General features: G+C 49.1%; 1 protein-coding gene across 1 annotated transcript in view; it reads right to left on the minus strand.

Moving 5' to 3' along the window:
• Nucleotides 1-22,104, minus strand: part of LOC135543969 (dihydrolipoyllysine-residue acetyltransferase component of pyruvate dehydrogenase complex-like) — a 55,338-nt gene that overhangs the window by 13,877 nt on the left and 19,357 nt on the right. The window contains exons 7-13 of the mRNA XM_064971280.1: nt 21,688-21,823; nt 21,532-21,602; nt 21,231-21,344; nt 17,156-17,263; nt 15,954-16,072; nt 13,908-14,070; nt 13,603-13,739 (exon numbers count right to left, since the gene is read on the minus strand). Coding sequence (XP_064827352.1) covers nt 13,603-13,739; nt 13,908-14,070; nt 15,954-16,072; nt 17,156-17,263; nt 21,231-21,344; nt 21,532-21,602; nt 21,688-21,823 — 848 coding nt within the window. The remainder of the gene's footprint in view (nt 1-13,602; nt 13,740-13,907; nt 14,071-15,953; nt 16,073-17,155; nt 17,264-21,230; nt 21,345-21,531; nt 21,603-21,687; nt 21,824-22,104) is intronic.

Consider the following 22,104-nt stretch of genomic DNA (forward strand, 5'->3'; position numbering starts at 1 on the left):
GATGGGTTGGGATGGGGTTAGATGGGATAGGGTTAAGATGGGATAGGGATGGGATAGGGTTAAGATGATAGGGATAGGGTTCAGATGGGATAGGGATGGGATGGGATAGGGTTCAGATGGCATAGGATGGGATGGGATAGGGTTAAGATGGGATAGGATGGGATAGGGTTAAGATGGGATAGGGTTGGGATGGGATAGGGTTGGGATGGGATAGGGTTAAGATAGGGTTGGGATGGGATAGGGTTGGGATGGGATAGGGTTGGGATGGGATAGGGTTGGGATGGGATAGGGTTGGGATAGGGATGGGATAGGGTTGGGATGGGATAGGGTTAAGATGGGATGGGATGGGATAGGGTTGGGATGGGATGGGATAGGGTTAAGATGGGATAGGGTTGGGATGGGATGGGATAGGGTTAAGATGGGATGGGATGGGATAGGGTTGGGATGGGATGGAATGGGATGGGTTAAGGATGGGATGGGATGGGATAGGGGGTTGGGATGGGATAGTGATGGGATGGGATGGGGTTGGGATGGGATAGGGTTAAGATGGGATGGGATGGGATAGGGTTAAGATGGGATGGGATGGGATAGGGTTAAGATGGGATGGGATAGGGTTGGGATGGGATAGGATAGGGATGATGGATGGGATAGGGTTGGGATGGGATAGGGATGATGGGATAGGGTTAAGATGGGATAGGATGGGATAGGGTTAAGATGGGATAGGGTTGGGATGGGATAGGGTTGGGATGGGATAGGGTTGGGATGGGATAGGGTTGGGATGGGATAGGGTTGGGATGGGATAGGGTTGGGATAGGGTTGGGATGGGATAGTGTTGGGATGGGATGGGTTGGGATAGGGTTGGGATGGGATAGGGTTGGGATGGGATAGGGTTGGGATGGGATAGGGTTGGGATGGGATAGTGTTGGGATGGGATAGGGTTGGGATGGGATAGGGGGATGGGATAGGGTTGGGATGGGATAGGGTTGGGATGGGATGGGATAGGGATGGGATGGGATAGGGATGGGATGGGATGGGATAGATGGGATAGGGTTGGGATGGGATAGGGTTGGGATGGGATAGGGTTGGGATGGGATAGGGTTGGGATGGGATAGGGTTGGGATGGGATAGGGTTGGGATGGGATAGGGTTGGGATGGGATAGGGTTGGGATGGGATAGGGTTGGGATGGGATAGGGTTGGGATGGGATAGTGTTGGGATGGGATAGGGTTGGGATGGGATAGGGTTGGGATGGGATAGGGTTGGGAAAGGGATGGGATGGGATAGGGTTGGGATGGGATAGGGTTGGGATGGGATAGGGTTGGGATAGGGATGGGATAGGGTTGGGATGGGATAGGATGGGATAGGGTTGGGATGGGATAGGGTTGGGATGGGATAGTGTTGGGATGGGATAGGGTTGGGATGGGATAGGGTTGGGATGGGATAGGGTTGGGATAGGGTTAGGATGGGATAGGGTTGGGATGGGATAGGGTTAGGATGGGATAGGGTTGGGATAGGGTTGGGATAGGGTTGGGATAGGGTTGGGATGGGATAGGGTTAGGATGGGATAGGGTTGGGATGGGATAGGGTTGGGATGGGATAGGGTTGGGATGGGATAGGTTGGGATGGGATAGGGTTGGGATGGGATAGGGTTGGGATGGGATAGGGTTGGGATGGGATAGGGTTGGGATGGGATAGGATGGGGTTGGGATGGGATAGGGTTGGGTTAGATGGGATGGGATAGGGTTAGGATGGGATAGGGTTAGGATGGGATAGGATGGGATAGGGTTAAGATGGGATAGGGTTGAGATGGGATAGGATGGGATAGGGTTAAGATGGGATGGGATAGGGTTAAGATGGGATAGGGTTGGGATGGGATAGGGATGGGATAGGGTTAAGATGGGATGGGATAGGGTTAAGGGTTGGGATGGGATAGGGTTAAGATGGGATAGGGTTAAGATGGGATGGGATGGGATAGGGTTAAGATGGGATGGGGGGTAGGGTTGGGATGGGATGGGATAGGGGTTATGGGTTGGGATGGGATAGGGTTGGGATGGGATAGGATGGGATAGGGTTATGGGATAGGGATGGGATAGGGATATAGGGATGGGATGGGATAGGGTTAGATGGGATAGATAGGGTTGGGATGGGATAGGATGGGATAGGGATAAGATGGGATGGGATAGGGTTGGGATGGGATAGGGTTGGGATGGGATAGGGTTGGGATGGGATAGGGGGATTTAAGATGGGATAGGGTTGGGATGGGATAGGGTTGGGATGGGATAGGGTTGGGATGGGATAGGGTTAGGGATGGATAGGGTAATGGGATAGGGTTGGGATGGGATAGGGTGGGATAGGGTTGGGATGGGATAGGGTAGGGATGGGATAGGGTTGGGATGGGGTAGGGGGGATGGGATAGGGTTGGGATGGGATAGGGTTGGGATGGGATAGGGATGGGATAGGGTTGGGATGGGATAGGGTTGGGATGGGATAGGGGGATAGGGTTGGGATGGGATAGGGTTGGGATGGGATAGGGATGGGATGGGGTTAAGATGGGATGGGATGGGATAGGGTTAAGATGGGATAGGGATGGGATAGGGTTGATGGGATAGGGATGGGATAGGGTTAAGATGGGATAGGGATGGGATAGGGTTGGATGGGATAGGTTGGGATAGGGTTAAGATTGGGATAGGATGGGATAGGGTTGGGATGGGATAGGGGGATAGGGTTGGGATGGGATAGGGTTGGGATGGGATAGGGATGGGATAGGGTTGATGGGATAGGGCTGATGGGATAGGGTTGGGATGGGATGGGATGGGATAGGGTTGGGATGGGATAGGGGGTTGGGATGGGATAGGGTTGGGATGGGATAGGGTTGGGATGGGATAGGGTTGGGATGGGATAGGGTTGGGATGGGATGGGATAGGGTTGGGATGGGATGGGGGATAGGGTTAGGATGGGATAGGGGGATGGGATAGGGTTAGGATGGGATAGGGTTGGGGGATAGGGTTGGGATGGGATAGGGTTGGGATGGGATAGGGATGGGATGGGATAGGGTTGGGATGGGATAGGGGGTTGGGATGGGATAGGATGGGATAGGGTTGGGATGGGATAGGGTTGGGATGGGATAGGGTTGGGATGGGATAGGGTTGGGATGGGATAGGGATGGGATAGGGTTGGGATGGGATAGGGTTGGGATGGGATAGGGTTGGGATGGGATAGGGTTGGGATGGGATAGGGTTGGGATGGGGTAGGGTTGGGATGGGATGGGATAGGGTTGGGATTAGGGATGGGATAGGGTTGGGATGGGATAGGGTTGGGATAGGGTTGGGATGGGATAGGGTTGGGATGGGATGGGATAGGGATGGGATAGGGTTGGGATGGGATAGGGTTGGGATGGGATAGGGTTGGGATGGGATAGGGTTGGGATGGGATAGGGTTGGGATGGGATAGGGTTGGGATGGGATAGGGTTGGGATGGGGTAGTGGGATGGGATAGGGTTGGGATGGGATGGGATGGGATAGGGTTGGGATGGGATAGGGTTGTATGGGATAGGGTTGGGATGGGATGGGATGGGATAGGGTTGGGATAGGGTTGGGATAGGGTTGGGATGGGATAGGGTTGGGATGGGATAGGGTTGGGATGGGATGGGATGGGATGGGATAGGGTTGGGATGGGATAGGGTTGGGATAGGGTTGGGATGGGATAGGGTTGGGATGGGATAGGGGGTTGGGATAGGGTTGGGATGGGATAGGGTTGGGATGGGGGTTGGGGGGATAGGGATGGGATAGGGTTGGGATGGGATAGGGATGGGATAGGGTTGGGATGGGATAGGGTTGGGATGGGATAGGGTTGGGATGGGATAGGGTTGGGATGGGATAGGGTTGGGATGGGATAGGGTTGGGATGGGATAGGGTTGGGATGGGATGGGATAGGGTTGGGATGGGATAGGGTTGGGATAGGGTTGGGATGGGGTTGGGATGGGATAGGGTTGGGATGGGATAGGGTTGGGATAGGGTTGGGGTTGGGATGGGATAGGGTTGGGATAGGGTTGGGATGGGATAGGGTTGGGATGGGATAGTATGGGATAGGGTTGGGATGGGATAGGGTTGGGATGGGATAGGGATGGGATAGGGTTGGGATAGGGTTGGGATGGGATAGGGTTGGGATGGGATAGGGATGGGATAGGGTTGGGATGGGATAGGGTTGGGATGGGATAGTGTTGGGATAGGGTTGGGATGGGATAGATTGGGATGGGGTTGGGATGGGATAGGGTTGGGATGGGATAGGGATTGGGATGGGATAGGGTTGGGATGGGATAGGGTTGGGATGGGATAGGGGGATGGGATAGGGTTGGATGGGATAGGGTTGGGATGGGATAGGGTTGGGATGGGATAGGGTTGGGATGGGATAGGTTGGGATGGGATAGTGTTGGGATGGGATAGGGTTGGGATGGATAGGGTTGGGATGGGATAGGGTTGGGATGGGATAGGGATGGGATAGGGTTGGGATAGGGTTGGGATAGGGTTGGGATGGGATAGGGATGGGATAGGGATGGGATAGGGTTGGGATGGGATAGGGTTGGGATAGGGTTAGGATGGGATAGGGATGGGATAGGGTTGGGATGGGATAGGGTTGGGATGGGATAGGGTTGGGATGGGATAGGGATTAAGGATGGGATGGGATGGGTTGGGATGGGATAGGGTTGGGATAGGGTTGGGATAGGGTTGGGATGGGATAGGGTTGGGATGGGATAGGGTTGGGATGGGATGGGTTGGGATGGGATAGGGTGGGATGGGATAGGGTTGGGATGGGATAGGGTTGGGATGGGATAGGGTTGGGGGTTGGGATGGGATAGGGTTGGGATGGGATAGGGTTGGGATGGGATGGGATAGGGATGGGATAGGGTTGGGATGGGATAGGGTTGGGATGGGATAGGGTTGGGATGGGATAGGGTTGGGATGGGATAGGGTTAAGATGGGATGGGATGGGATAGGGTTGGGATGGGATAGGGTTGGGATGGGATAGGGTTGGGATGGGATAGGGTTGGGATGGGATAGGGTTGGGATGGGATAGGGTTGGGATGGGATAGGTTGGGATGGGGTTGGGATGGGATAGGGTTGGGATGGGATAGGGTTGGGATGGGATAGGGTTGGGATGGGATAGGGTTGGGATGGGATAGGGATGGGATGGGTTGGGATGGGATAGGGTTGGGATGGGATAGGGTTGGGATAGGGTGGGATAGGGTTGGGATGGGATAGGGTTGGGATGGGATAGGATGGGTTGGGATGGGATAGGGTTGGGATGGGGTGGGATGGGATGGGTTGGGATAGGGTTGGGATGGGATAGGGTTGGGATGGGATAGGTTGGGATGGGATAGGGTTGGGATGGGATAGTGTTGGGATGGGATTGGGAGGGTTGGGATGGGATAGGGATGGGATAGGGTTGGGATGGGATAGGGTGGGATTTGGGATGGGATAGGGTTGGGATGGGATAGAGTTGGGATGGGGTTGGGATGGGATAGGGATAGGGTTGGGATGGGATAGGGTTGGGATGGGATAGGTTGGGATGGGATAGGGTTGGGATGGGATAGGGATAGGTTGGGATGGGATAGGGTTGGGATGGGATAGGGTTGGGATGGGGGTTGGGATGGGATAGGGGGATGGGATGGGATAGGGATTAGGATGGGATAGGGTTGGGATGGGATAGGGTTAGGATGGGATAGGGTTAGGATGGGATAGGGTTGGGATGGGATAGGGTTGGGATAGGGTTATGGGATAGGGTTAAGATGGGATAGGGGGATAGGGTTAGGATGGGATAGGGTTAAGATGGGATAGGATAGGGGGATGGGATAGGGTTAGGGATGGGATAGGGTTAAGATGGGATAGGGTTAAGATGGGATAGGGTTAGGGATGGGATAGGGTTGGGATGGGATAGGTTAAGATGGGATAGGGATGGGATAGGGTTGGGATGGGATGGGGTTGGGATGGGATAGGGTTGGGATGGGATAGGGTTGGGATGGGATAGGGTTGGGATGGGATAGGGTTGGGATGGGATAGGGTTAGGATGGGATAGGGTTGGGATGGGATAGGGTTGGGATGGGATAGGTTGGGATGGGATAGGGTTGGGATGGGATAGGGTTGGGATGGGATAGTGATGGGATAGGGATTGGGATGGGATAGGGTTGGGATGGGATAGGGTTGGGATGGGATAGGATGGGATGGGATAGGGGGATAGGGTTGGGATGGGATAGGGTGGGATAGGGATGGGATAGGGTTGATGGGATAGGTTGGGATGGGATAGGGTTGGGATGGGATAGGGATGGGATGGGATAGGTTGGGATGGGATAGGGTTAAGGGATGGGATTGGGTTGGGATAGATGGGATAGGGTTGGGATGGGATAGAGGTTAGATGGGATAGGGATGGGGGATGGGATAGGGATGGGATAGGGTTGAGATGGGATAGGGATTGAGATGGGATAGGGTTGGGATGGGATAGGGTTGGGATGGGATAGTGTTAAGATGGGGTTGGGATGGGATAGGGTTGGGATGGGATAGGGTTGGGATAGGGTTGGGATGGGATAGATGGTTGGGATGGGATAGGGTTGGGATAGGGTTGGGATGGGATAGGGTTGGGATGGGATAGGGATGGGGGATAGGGTTGAGATGGGATAGGGTTGGGATGGGATAGGGTTGAGATGGGATAGGGTTGAGATGGGATAGGGTTGGGATGGGATAGGGTTAAGATGGGGTGGGATGGGATAGGGTTGGGATGGGGTTGGGATGGGATAGGGTTGGGATGGGATAGGGATGGGATGGGATAGGGTTGGGATGGGATAGGGTTGGGATGGGATAGGGTTGGGATAGATGGGATAGGGTTGGGATGGGATAGGGTTGGGATGGGATAGGGTTGGGATGGGATAGGGTTGGGATGGGATAGGATTGGGTTGGGATAGGGTTGGGATAGGGTTGGGATGGGATAGGGTTGGGATGGATAGGGGGATAGGGTTGGGATGGGATGGGATGGGGTTGGGATGGGATAGGGATGGGATAGGGTTGGGGTGGGATGGGATAGGGTTGGGATAGGGTTGGATGGGATAGGGTTGGGATGGGATAGGGTTGGGATAGGGTTGGGATGGGATAGGGTTGGGATGGGATAGGGTGGGATAGGGTTGGGATAGGGTTGGGATGGGGTTGGGATAGGGTTGGGATGGGATAGGGTTGGGATGGGATAGGGATGGGATAGGGTTGGGATGGGATAGGGATGGGATAGGGTTGGGATAGGGTTGGGATGGGATGGGATGGGATAGGGTTGGGATGGGATAGGGTTGGGATGGGATAGGGTTGGGATGGGATGGGATGGGATAGGGTTAAGATGGGATAGGGTTGGGATGGGATGGGATGGGATTGGGTTGGGATGGGATAGGGTTGGGATGGGATGGGATGGGATAGGGTTGGGATGGGATAGGGTGGGATAGGGTTGGGATAGGGTTGGGATAGGGTTGGGATGGGATAGGGTTGGGATGGGATAGGGTTGGGATGGGATGGGATGGGATAGGGTTGGGATGGGATGGGATAGGGTTGGGATGGGATGGGATAGGGTTAAGATGGGATAGGGTGGGATAGGGTTGGGATAGGGTTGGGATGGGATAGGGTTGGGATAGGGTTGGGATGGGATAGGGTTGGGATGGGATAGGGATGGGATAGGGATGGGATGGGATGGGATAGGGTTGGGATGGGGTTGGGATGGGATAGGGTTGGATGGGATTGGGATGGGATAGGGTTGGGATGGGATGGGATGGGATAGGGATGGGATAGGGATGGGATAGGGTTGGGATGGGATAGGGTTGGGATGGGATAGGGTTGGGATGGGATAGGATGGGATAGGGTTGGGATAGGGTTGGGATGGGATAGGGTTGGGATGGGATAGGGTTGGGATGGGATAGGGTTGGGATGGGATAGGGTTGGGATAGGGTTGGGATGGGATAGGGTTGGGATAGATATAGGGTTGGGATGGGATAGGGTTGGGATGGGGTAGGGATGGGATGGGATAGGGATGGGATAGGGTTGGGATGGGATGGGATAGGGTTGGGATAGGGATGGGATAGGGTTGGGATGGGATAGGGTTGGGATGGGATAGGATGGGATGGGATAGGGTTGGGATGATGGGATAGGGATGGGATGGGATAGGGTTGATGGGATGGGATGGGATAGGGATGGGATAGGGTTGGGATGGGATAGGGTTGGGGTTGGGATGGGATGGGATGGGGTTGGGATGGGTTGGGATAGTGTTGGGATGGGGTTGGGATGGGATAGGGTTGGGATAGGGGTTGGGATGGGATAGGGTTGGGATGGGATAGGATGGGATGGGGTTGGGATGGGATGGGGTGTGGGATGGGATAGGATGGGATAGGGATAGGGTTGGGATGGATGGGATAGGGTTGGGATGGGATAGGGTTGGGATGGGGGATAGGGTTGGGATGGGATAGTGTTGGGATGGGATAGGGGTTGGGATGGGATAGGGTTGGGATAGGGTTGGGATGGGATAGGGTTGGGATGGGATAGGGTTAGGATGGGATAGGGTTGGGATGGGATGGGATAGGGTTAAGGGATGGGATAGGGTTGGGATGGGATAGGGTTGGGATGGGATAGGGTTGGGATGGGATAGGAGGGTTGGGATGGGATAGGGTTGGGATGGGATAGGGATGGGATGGGATAGGGTTGAGATGGGATAGGGTTGGGATGGGATAGGGTTGAGATGGGATAGGGTTGATATGGGGTTGGGATGGGATAGGGTTGGGATGGGATAGTGTTGGGATGGGATAGTGTTGGGATGGGATAGTGTTGGGATGGGATAGGGATAAGATGGGTTGGGATGGGATAGGGTTGGGATGGGATAGGGTTGGGATGGGATAGGGTTGGGATGGGATTGGGATGGGATAGGGTTGGGATGGGGTTGGGTTGGGATAGGGTTGAGATGGGGTTGGGATGGGATAGGGTTGGGATAGTGTTGGGATGGGATAGTGTTAAGATGGGGTTGGGATGGGATAGGGTTGGGATGGGGTTGGGATGGGATAGGGTTGGGATGGGATAGGGTTGGATGGGGTTGGGATGGGATAGGGTTGGGATAGTGTTGGGATGGGATAGTGTTGGGATGGGATAGGGTTGATGGGGTTGGGATGGGATAGGGTTAAGATGGGGTTGGGATGGGATAGGGTTGGGATAGTGTTGGGATGGGATAGTGTTAAGATGGGGTTGGGATGGGATAGGGTTGGGATAGGTTGGGATGGGATAGGGATGGATGGGATAGGGATGGGATAGTGTTAAGATGGGGTTGGGATGGGATAGGGTTGGGATGGGGTTGGGATGGGATAGGGTTGAGATGGGATAGGATGGGATAGGGTTGAGATGGGATAGGACGGGATAGGGTTAGGGATGGGGTTGGGATGGGATAGGGTTGGGATAGTGTTGGGATGGGATAGTGTTAAGATGGGGTTGGGATGGGATAGGGTTGGGATGGGGTTGGGATGGGATAGGGTTGGGATGGGATAGGGTTAAGATGGGGTTGGGATGGGATAGGGTTGGGATGGGTTGGGATGGGATAGGGTTGGGATGGGATAGGGTTGAGATGGGATAGGGTTGGGATGGGATAGGGTTGAGATGGGATAGGGTTGGGATGGGATAGTGTTGGGATGGGATAGTGTTAAGATGGGGTTGGGATGGGATAGGGTTGGGATGGGGTTGGGATGGGATAGGGTTGGGATGGGATAGGGTTGGGATAGGGTTGGGATGGGATAGTGTTAAGATGGGGTTGGGATGGGATAGGGTTGGGATGGGATAGGGTTGGGATGGGATAGGGTTGGGATGGGATAGGGTTGGGATAGTGTTGGGATGGGATAGTGTTAAGATGGGGTTGGGATGGGATAGGGTTGGGATGGGGGTTGGGATAGGGATAGTGTTGGGATGGGATAGTGTTAAGATGGGGTTGGGATGGGATAGAGTTGGGATGGGGTTGGGATGGGATAGGGTTGGGATGGGATAGGGATGGGATAGGGTTGAGATGGGATAGGGTTGGGATGGGATAGGGTTGGGATGGGATAGGGTTGGGATAGTGTTGGGATGGGATAGTGTTAAGATGGGGTTGGGATGGGATAGAGTTGGGATGGGATAGGGTTGGGATAGTGTTGGGATGGGATAGTGTTAAGATGGGGTTGGGATGGGATAGGGTTGGGATGGGATAGGGTTGAGATGGGATAGGGTTGGGATAGGTTGGGATGGGATAGTGTTAAGATGGGGTTGGGATGGGATAGGGTTGGGATGGGATAGGGTTGGGATAGTGTTGGGATGGGATAGTGTTAAGATGGGGTTGGGATGGGATAGGGTTGGGATGGGGATGGGATGGGATAGGGTTGGGATGGGATAGGGTTGGGATAGGGTTGAGATGGGATAGGGTTGGGATGGGATAGGGTTGGGATGGGATAGGGTTGAGATGGGATTGTTGGGATGGGATAGTGTTAAGATGGGGTTGGGATGGGATAGGGTTGGGATGGGGTTGGGATGGGATAGGGTTGGGATGGGATAGGGATGGGATGGGATAGGGTTGGGATAGTGTTGGGATGGGGATAGTGTTGGGATGGGATAGTGTTAAGATGGGGTTGGGATGGGATAGAGTTGGGATGGGATAGGGTTGGGATAGTGTTGGGATGGGATAGTGTTGGGATGGGATAGTGTTGGGATGGGATAGTGTTGGGATGGGATAGGGTTGGGATGGGATAGGGTTGGGATGGATGGGATGGGGTTGGGATGGGATAGTGTTGGGATGGGATAGGGTTGGGATGGGATAGTGTTGGGATGGGATAGTGTTGGGATGGGATAGTGTTGGGATGGGGTTGGGATGGGATAGGGTTGGGATAGGGTTGGGATAGGGTTAGGATGGGATAGGGTTAAGATGGGATAGGGTTAAGATGGGATAGGGTTAAGATGGGATAGGGTTGGATGGGATAGGGTTAGGATGGGATAGGGTTAGGATGGGATAGGGTTAGGATGGGATAGGGTTAGGATGGGATAGGGTTAGGGTAGGGATAGGGTTAAGATGGGATAGGGTTGGATGGGATAGAGTTGGGATGGGATAGGGTTAGGATGGGATAGGATGGGATAGGGTTAAGATGGGATAGGGTTGGGATGGGATAGGGGTTAAGATGGGATAGGGTTAAGATGGGATAGGATGGGATAGGGTTAAGATGGGATAGGGTTGGGATGGGATAGGGTTAAGATGGGATAGGATGGGATAGGGTTAAGATGGGATAGGATGGGATAGGGTTAAGATGGGATAGGGTTGGGATAGGGTTAAGATGGGATAGGGTTAAGATGGGATAGGGTTAAGATGGGATAGGATGGGATAGGGTTGGTATGGGGTAGTGTTGGGATGGGATAGGGTTGGGATGGGATAGTGTTGGGATGGGATAGAGTTGGGATAGGATAGGGTTAAGATGGGATAGGGTTAGGATGGGATAGGGTTAGGATGGGATAGGGTTAAGATGGGATAGGGTTAAGATGGGATAGGATGGGATAGGGTTAAGATGGGATAGGATGGGATAGGATTTGTATTTATTGTGGATCCCCATTAGCCAAGGCAGCAACTACTCTTCCTGAGGTCCAGCAAAATTAAGGCAGTTATACAATTTTCAAAAATTACAATACACATGCCGTGTGGGGTATGTATGGGTGTCCGAACTGCGTGCTAGTATTTTAAAAACAGACAGCTCGGTACCTTCAACTTATCAAAACTTCTTACAAAAACAAATGAGCAGGTCAATCTCTCCTCCACATTGAGCCAGGAGAGATTGACATGCACGTCATTAATGTTAGCTCTCCGTGTACATCCAAAGGCCAGCCATGTTGCCCTGTTCTGAGGCAACTGCAATTTTCCCAAGTCCCTCTTTGTGGCACATGACCACACGACTGAACTGATATCCGTTTGAGACAAAACTAAGGCCTGTAGGACCTGCCTTGTTGATAGTGCTGTTAAGAAGGTAGAAACTAGGGCCTGTAGGACCTGCCTTGTTGATAGTGCTGTTAAGAAGGTAGAAACTAGGGCCTGTAGGACCTGCCTTGTTGATAGTGTTGTTGAGAAGGTAGAATTTATTATGGACAGACTTCTCCCCATCTTAGCTACTGTTGTATCAATGTTTTGACCAGGACAGTTTTACAATCCAGTGTTACTCCAAGCACTTTAGTCACCTCAATTTGCTCAATTTCCACATTATTCATTATGAGATGTAGTTGAGGTTTAGTGAATGATTGGTCCCAAATACAATGCTTTTAGTTTTGTAAATATTTTGGACTATCTTATTTCTTGCCACAAACTGAAACTAACTGCAGCTCTGGAGTCGTTTCAGTCGCTGTGGTACAGAGCCTTGTATTCATGCCTCTTGGTGTTTTTCCTATTTTGTTGCATCACATCCTGTAATTTAAATGTATTTTTATTTGGAGATCATGTCATGGACATACACAAAAATCTAAACTGGTAAAGTGAAAAAAAAAACTGGTGTGTGTATATGTATTCACCCTCTTTGCTATGAAGCCCCTAAATAAGATCTGGTGCAATCAATTACCTCCATAAGTCACATAATTAGTTAAATAAAGTCCACCTGTGTGGAATCTAAGTGTCACATGATCGGTCACATGATCTCAGTATATATATATATATATACACCTGTTCTGAAAGGCCCCAGAGTCTACAACACCATCCACATACATAGACCCTCTGAATTTACTCAAAGCCAGTGGCATGTCATTAGTAAAAATTGAAAAAGCAAGGGGCCCTAGACGGCTGCCCATTATATTTGAGAGGCTTCTATTAAAGAAAACCATCTGTGTTCTGTTAGACAAGTAAATATTTATCCACATTATAGCAGGGGGTGTAAAGCCATAACACATACGTTTTTCCAGCAGCAGACTATGATCGATAATGTCAAAAGCCACACTGAAGTCTAACAAGACAGCACCAACAATTATTTAATCATCAATTCTCACAGCCAATCTTCAGTAATTTGTGTAAGTGCTGTGCTTGTTGAGCATCCTTCTCTATAAGCATGCTGACGGTCTTTTGTCAATTTGTTTACAGTAAAATAGCATTGTATCTAGTCAAACACCATTTTTTCCAGAAGTTTACTAAGGGTTGGTAACAGGCTGATTGGTTGGCTATTTGAGCCAGTGAAGGGGGCTTTACTATTCTTGGGTAGCGGAATGACTTTAGCTTAAGATAGGTTAGGATGGGTGTCCCTGGGGAAGAAAAGTTTGAAGACCCCTGGTAGTGTATTTACCCGTTCAGTATACAGGCCTGGGGTAGTATTTTAGCCTAGTATAGTGTAGCTATAGTAGTAGTCGTATAGTATTGTATAGTGGTAGTGTAGTTACCCGTTCAGTATACAGGCCTGGGGTAGTATTTTAGCCTAGTATAGTGTAGCTATAGTAGTAGTCGTATAGTATTGTATAGTGGTAGTGTAGTTACCCGTTCAGTATACAGGCCTGGGGTAGTATTTTAGCCTAGTATAGTGTAGCTATAGTAGTAGTCGTATAGTATTGTATAGTGGTAGTGTAGTTACCCTTTCTCATTGTCAGCGGGCAGCAGTCTCTTCTCTGAGCCCCCTACTGCCAGAATACAGGCCTGGGGAGGGTTAATGATGGCTGAGAAGTTCTTGACACCAAACATTCCCAGGTTAGAGATGGTAAACGTGCCTCCCTGAAATGCACAGTTTTAGAGGATTCAACTCCTGGAACCTGTGGGACCAACTAATGTTGCAGAAGTGTTTAACACATTTGTTTTTAGTGTGTAATCATTTGTTTTTAGTGTGTAATCATTTGTTTTTAGAGTGTAATCATTTGTTTTTAGTGTGTAGTTGGTAGTTACCTGGAACTCGTGTGGCTGTAGTTTCCCGTCGCGGGCCTTGGCAGCCAGGGCTGAGACATCAGAGCTGATAGCAGCCAGTCCCTTGGTGTGGGCGTTGAACACGATGGGCGTTATCAGACCGTTGGGTGTACTCACCGCCACACTCACGTCCACCACATGGTTCCTACACACACACACACACACACACACACACACACACACACACACACACACACACACACACACACACACACACTCTCTAAAACTTGACCTATTCAAAAATGTGTTTTTGGGTGGTGTGACGTGAGTGGGTGTGGTGTGAAACGCAAGACACAAACAACTGGATTTGTTATCCCCTTCATGCCCTGCCTCCAGTCCACTTACCGATATCTGAACAAGAGAGCCTCATCGAAATTGCAACAAGCAGATTTTTGGATAGGGCTTCGCTCAGAGTATCCTACCCTTGGCAAATCATGCTGTTAAGACACTGAGATGCCCTTTGCAACCACATACCTATGTGAGGGTGGATTCACGAGCATGAAAACTAGATACAGGCACAGACTGTGTTTAGAAAGTGATTGAAGACTGAGTATGCACTATTGTAAAGTGGCTGTTCCACTGGATGTCAGAAGGTGAATTCACCAATTTGTAAGTCGCTCTGGATAAGAGCGTCTGCTAAATGACTTAAATGTAAATGAGTAATCTGTGGTGAGTTATTCACAATTTTTGATGAACAAATAAGGTTTCACATGTAAGATGTCTAAACAAAGAGCAAAATGATTGATTATTATTATATAATTATTTGTGCCCTGGTCCTATAAAATCTCTTTGTCACTTCCCACGAGCCTGGTTGTGACAAAAACTCAGTCATTCTTATGAGTAATACATGTATCGTATAGTGGCAGGACCGGCAGCGTAGCCTCGTGGTTAGAGCGTTGGACTAGCAACAGACCGAGTTCGAATCCCCGAGCTGACAAGGTACAAATCTGTCGTTCTGTCCCTGAACAAGGCAGTCGACCCACTGTTCCTAGGCCGTCATTGAAAATAAGAATTTGTTCTTAACTGACTTGCCTAGTAAAATAAAAATAATAAAGTATAGTGTGTGTGTGGCAGGCTTACACTGATGGCAAAAACAACAGTTGAGACTACGCTGACCCTGGTGCTAGAGGGGGTACAGCTGACCCTGGTTCTAGAGGGGGTACAGCTGGAGGTTAAAGCGTTTGGGAATCACTGCTCTAGAGCACAAAAAAAACTATACATACTTCGGCCTAAACATCAGCACCACAGGTAACTTCCACAAAGCTGTGAACGATCTCAGACAAGGCAAGAGGTGCCTTCTATGCCATCAAAATGAACATAAAATTCGACATACCAACTAGAATCTGGCTAAAAATACTTGAATCAGGTATAGATGATTGTGAGGTCTGGGGTCCGCTCACTAACCAAGAATTCACAAAATGGGCCAAACACCAAATTGAGACTCTGCATGCAGAATTCCGCAAAAATATCCTCTGTGTACAACGTAAAACACCAAATAATGCATGCAGAGCAGAATTAGACCAATACCCACTAATGATTAAAATCCAGAAAATAGCCGTTAAATTCTACAACCACCTAAAAGAAAGCAATTCAAACCTTCCCTCAGATTACACAGATCCACAAAGAATTTGAAAACTAAGCCAATAATGATAAACTCTCATATCTACTGGGTGAAATACCACAGTGAGCCATCACAGCAGCAAGATGTGTGACCTGTTGCCACAAGAAAAGAGCAACCAGTGAAGAACAAACACCAGGGTAAAAACATATGTGTCCATTGCCAATAAAGCTCTTGAGAGACAGAGAGACAAGGGGAGACAGAGAGACAAGGGGAGTCAGAGAGACAAGGGGAGTCAGAGAGACAAGGGGAGTCAGAGAGACAAGGGGAGTCAGAGAGACAAGGGGAGTCAGAGAGACAAGGGGAGTCAGAGAGACAAGGGGAGTCAGAGAGACAAGGGGAGTCAGAGAGACAAGGGGAGACAGAGAGACAAGGGGAGACAGAGAGAAAGAGGTAGAGTATATACTCACTGTCGGATGACAGAGTCAAGCCATTGTGAGTTGGCTTCCGGGACCTTGAGGCAGGCCAGAGAGCTGGCTTTAATGATGAAATCATTCACACTCAGCTTGATGTTCTGGGCCTTTACCTCCTAGGAAGGAGAGTAGAGTATTACTTTAATAATCCCAATTTGGGAAATTGTTTTATTTGAAACTGGAAATAAATTGGTCTCGCTGTAATCAATGAAAGCAGCTACATTCCTGCCGTTGCATTTCCCCCCCAGAATAAGATAAAAAATAAAATTTTTTATTGTCTGCTACTGATGCTTGGCTCGGAGCTGTAGAAAGCGGGGAAGAAACCTATGGTCACTGGTGGAAACATGAAATCAGCTGATACAAATGGACCAATAGAGATTATTTGGGAGGTTGGTGGAAAGTAACATATGAAATCAGATTATATAATAGGCCAATAGAGATAACTTTGGAGGTTGTAATGAACATGTCAGTTGTTGTGATTTAATTGATTAAATAGGCTTCAAAAGGACTCAGTTAAATGACAAGTTTTTAGGCTTGCCCCTTGTCAGCGATAGCTCTTTTCTTTGGTTGTTTGTCATGACTGTGGGTGCTTGAATTTACGCATACTTGAGTCCTTTCATATTTCCTGATGAAGAACTGTGGATCGATGTATCCACCTAAGCAGATTTCCATTGACGGGATTGTGCTCTGTGACAGTGTATGTAGCACCTGAAATACTGAGTGTTGATGCTGCACTGGCGTCAAGAACCAATGTTTCTCCAAGTAGCATGTCGTTTTTAAATGTGTGCATGCTTCTCTCCTCCGAGAGAACAACGGCTGATTCAAAGGGGGTGTGGCGGATTTCAAAACGCTTCTGTGATAGGGAACTCTATATACACACACACACACACACACACACGAGTATCCTTAGTCTCCTTAGCCTCCTTTCGACTATTGATTATTAATTCATTAACACTCTCCTACATAAGACCACCATTTACCGGATCACGGAGTAGTTGAGGAGAGGATAGACTTTTCCCAGAATCTCACAATATCTCTCCGAGGCATGCTTAGAAACTCATCCAGGTGCTGGGGATCAAACTGACAGGTCATTTATATTGATAGAGCCCCACAAGGTACAGATGGACCCAGGTAACCTCTCTACTAAGGAAGCTGAGTCCTGTCTATTCACAGAGTAAGGGTTAGACAGACAGACTCACAGCATTGAGCTCCGTGCGTAGTTCCAGGACTTGGTCCATGTTGACGTCAACAGACAGGTAGTAGTGGGGAATGGTCTGTTTAGACTGCATCAACCTCTGGGCTATCACCTAGGTAACAACAATAACAATATCACCTGGACACACAGAACAATGTTTAACATAATGGTGAAGATATCTTTCAGATATGTAGGTAACTGGTGTGTGTACGTGTGTTAGTGGTGAGCGATTGGTGCGTTTTGAGGTCGGTTCAGTTTCCACGATGAACCACGATTATTTTTAAAACATTAAATGTATTATGAAATAATGACAAGAAGATTTGACTATTTTAATGAAAATTCCATTGCCAATTTTTCAGTTGAGTAGATTACTTTGTTTTTATTTGATGACTTTATTATATTTAATTTCTTAGTCATCATCTCATCAGAGGCAGTATCAGCCAGACAACCATCTAAAATGATCTCTGTGCTCACCAATACAGTCTTTAGTCCTCCAATTCGCCAGACAGTCTTTAGCCCTCCTATTCGTCTTTAGCCTTCCTATTCACCAGACAGTATTTAGTCCTCCTATTCACCAGACAGTCTTTAGCCCTCCTATTCACCAGACAGTCTTTAGCCCTCCTATTCACCAGACAGTCTTTAGCCTTCCTATTCACCAGACAGTCTTTACCAGTACAGTCTTTAGCCTTCCTATTCACCAGACAGTCTTTAGCCTTCCTATTCACCAGACAGTCTTTAGCCTTCCTATTCACCAGACAGTCTTTAGCCTTCCTATTCACCAGACAGTCTTTAGCCTTCCTATTCACCAGACAGTCTTTAGCCCTCCTATTCACCAGTACAGTCTTTAGCCCTCCTATTCACCAGACAGTCTTTAGCCCTCCTATTCACCAGACAGTCTTTAGCCTTCCTATTCACCAGACAGTCTTTAGCCTTCCTATTCACCAGACAGTCTTTAGCCTTCCTATTCACCAGACAGTCTTTAGCCCTCCTATTCGCCAGACAGTCTTTAGCCCTCCTATTCGCCAGACAGTCTTTAGCCCTCCTATTCGCCAGACAGTCTTTAGCCTCCTATTCACCAGACAGTCTTTAGCCCTCCTATTCACCAGACAGTCTTTAGCCCTCCTATTCACCAGACAGTCTTTAGCCTTCCTATTCACCAGACAGTCTTTAGCCCTCCTATTCACCAGAGTCTTTAGCCTTCCTATTCACCAGACAGTCTTTAGCCTCCTATTCACCAGACAGTCTTTAGCCTCTCCTATTCACCAGACAGTCTTTAGCCCTCCTATTCACCAGAACAGTCTTTAGCCTCCTATTCACCAGAACAGTCTTTAGCCTTCCTATTCACCAGACAGTCTTTAGCCTCCTATTCACCAGACAGTCTTTAGCCTTCCTATTCACCAGAGTCTTTAGCCCTTATTCACCAGACAGTCTTTAGCCTTCCTATTCACCAGACAGTCTTTAGTCTTTCACCAGACAGTCCCTCCTATTCACCAGACAGTCTTTAGCCCTCCTATTCACCAGACAGTCTTTAGCCTTCCTATTCACCAGACAGTCTTTAGCCCTCCTATTCACCAGACAGTCTTTAGCCTTCCTAGAACAGTCTTTAGCCCTCCTATTCACCAGACAGTCTTTAGCCCTCCTATTCACCAGACAGTCAGTCTTTAGCCCTCCTATTCGCCAGACAGTCTTTAGCCCTCCTATTCGCCAGACAGTCTTTAGCCCTCCTATTCGACAGTCAGATTCAGTCTTTAGCCCTCCTATTCGCCAGACAGTCTTTAGCCCTCCTATTCGCCAGACAGTCTTTAGCCCTCCTATTCGCCAGACAGTCTTTAGCCCTCCTATTCACCAGACAGTCTTTAGCCTTCCTATTCACCAGACAGTCTTTAGCCCTCCTATTCACCAGACAGTCTTTAGCCCTCCTATTCACCAGACAGTCTTTAGCCCTCCTATTCACCAGACAGTCTTTAGCCCTCCTATTCACCAGAACAGTCTTTAGCCCTCCTATTCACCAGACAGTCTTTAGCCCTCCTATTCACCAGACAGTCTTTAGCCTTCCTATTCACCAGACAGTCTTTAGCCTTCCTATTCACCAGACAGTCTTTAGCCTTCCTATTCACCAGACAGTCTTTAGCCTTCCTATTCACCAGACAGTCTTTAGCCCTCCTATTCACCAGACAGTCTTTAGCCCTCCTATTCACCAGACAGTCTTTAGCCCTCCTATTCACCAGACAGTCTTTAGCCTTCCTATTCACCAGACAGTCTTTAGCCTTCCTATTCACCAGACAGTCTTTAGCCCTCCTATTCACCAGACAGTCTTTAGCCTTATTCCTCTTTAGCCATTCACCAGACAGTCTTTAGCCTTCCTATTCACCAGACAGTCTTTAGCCCTCCTATTCACCAGACAGTCTTTAGCCCTCCTATTCACCAGACAGTCTTTAGCCTTTAGCTCCTATTCACCAGACAGTCTTTAGCCCTCCTATTCACCAGACAGTATTCACCAGACAGTCTTTAGCCCTCCTATTCACCAGACAGTCTTTAGCCCTCCTATTCACCAGACAGTCTTTAGCAGTCTTTAGCCTCCTATTCACCAGACAGTCTTTAGTCTTTCACCAGCCTTTAGCCCTCCTATTCACCAGACAGTCTTTAGCCTTTAGCTCCTATTCACCAGACAGTCTTTAGCCCTCCTATTCACCAGACAGTCTTTAGCCCTCCTATTCACCAGACAGTCTTTAGCCCTCCTATTCACCAGACAGTCTTTAGCCCTCCTATTCACCAGACAGTCTTTATTCACCAGACAGTCTTTAGCCCTATTCACCAGACAGTCTTTATTCCTATTCCAGACAGTCTTTAGCCCTCCTATTCACCAGACAGTCTTTAGCCCTCCTATTCACCAGACAGTCTTTAGCCCTCCTATTCACCAGACAGTCTTTAGCCCTCCTATTCACCAGACAGTCTTTAGCCCTCCTATTCACCAGACAGTCTTTAGCCCTCCTATTCACCAGATTCACCAGTCTTTAGCCCTCCTATTCACCAGACAGTCTTTAGCCCTCCTATTCACCAGACAGTCTTTAGCCTTCCTATTCACCAGACAGTCTTTAGCCCTCCTATTCACCAGAGTCTTTAGCCTTCCTATTCACCAGAGTCTTTAGCCTTCCTATTCACCAGAGTCTTTAGCCTTCCTATTCACCAGAGTCTTTAGCCTTCCTATTCACCAGAGTCTTTAGCCTTCCTATTCACCAGACAGTCTTTAGCCTTCCTATTCACCAGAGTCTTTAGCCTTCCTATTCACCAGAGTCTTTAGCCTTCCTATTCACCAGACAGTCTTTAGTCCTCCTATTCACCAGACAGTCTTTAGTCCTCCTATTCACCAGACAGTCTTTAGTCATCGTATTTAGCTAGCCTGTCTAAATTTACTGCAGAGCTGTCTGCCCTTATTTTTATTTAACCTTTATTTAACTAGGCAAGTCAGTTTAAGAACAAATTATTTATAACAATGATGGCCTGCCCCGGTCAAACCCAGACGACGATGAGCCAATTGTGCACCGCCCTATGGAACTCACAATCATGGCCAGATGTGATACAGCTTGGATACGAGCCAGGGACTGTAGTGATGCTTCTTGCACTGAGATGCACTGCCTTAGACCACTACACCACTCGGGAGCTCATTTGACTAGTTCACAATAGATAAGGCATACTTTCACAAACTCTATCCCTCTTTCTCATAGTTATGTAGGCTACATTCCTCTGTCATGCGGTCAATGTGTTTCTAACCTAACGTAGCAGGTGTAAAAGTGCATCCATCTCTGTCCAAGTGGAACAGGCGCAATGGATTGTGGTCATTGTAGTTAATTATCACGTTACTGCTCTGAACTAGGTTGAATATTTGCTTCATGAAAACTACAGCGCTTCAGCCCAGCGTCCCACATAGTTCTTGACTTAATTTAGTGAACGATTTGATTTCTCTCCAGAGAAATTGTGCATTGGGCTTACAATTTTTTTTTTTTTGTAAATTGTATTCAAGTAATTGAACCGATAACAGTTAATCGCTCAGGACTAGTGTGTGTGTGTGTGTGCATTACCCTGCGGATGTTGCTGATAGGAACGTCAGTGAAGGTGCCTGTTGGCGTGGCAACACCCGGGGCAGGTGTAGGGGCGTGGCTAGCCGGGGAAGGAGGAGCTGCAGCAACAGGAGCCTACATACCATCAGAAAACCAATCCAGTCTAGAGTGAACATTGCATCAGAAAAACAATCCAGTCTAGAGTGAACATTGCATCAGATGGGTCTACAGACAATGTTTTATGCTAAATATGTATCAATGGTAAGTATAAAAAACAAGACATTTAGGATAAATGCAGTAAAGTGAGTGTGTGGTGACTTACAGCAGGGGCAGCCTTGGGGGGGACGAAAGTCTCAATGTCTTTCCTGGTGACTCTACCATCAGGACCGGAGCCTGAAACACACACACAAAAAGCATGTGTCAGAGAGAGGAAGGTGTGCGCGTGTGTGTGTGTGTGTGTGTGTGTGGGGACACTCACCGCTGACCTGAGCCAGGTCAATGCCCTTCTCTGCAGCGAGCTTCTTGGCTAGCGGACTGGCAAAGACACGCCCTTTCCTTGGGGTTGCCGGGGCCACGTGAGCTGGGCTAGCTGCTGCAGGAGTGGGGGCTACAACCTAGAAGACACACAGTATTGTTGCCTTGTGTCACTATGACTTGATGTTCTGTTATTCTCTAGTCTGTCAGAGAACTATCTGGAAAATGTAGCAAGATCTCTAACGCCGCTAGCTCACATGTTAAAATACAAGATCTCTAACAACGCTAGCTCACATGTTAAAATACAAGATCTCTAACAACGCTAGCTAACATGTTAAAATACAAGATCTCTAACAACGCTAGCTACACTTCCATATTGAGTAGAGCTGGGCGATACGGACACACATCCATATTGAGTAGA

This window comes from Oncorhynchus masou, chromosome 8, assembly GCF_036934945.1.
Source record: "Oncorhynchus masou masou isolate Uvic2021 chromosome 8, UVic_Omas_1.1, whole genome shotgun sequence".
Lineage (NCBI taxonomy): Eukaryota > Metazoa > Chordata > Actinopteri > Salmoniformes > Salmonidae > Oncorhynchus > Oncorhynchus masou.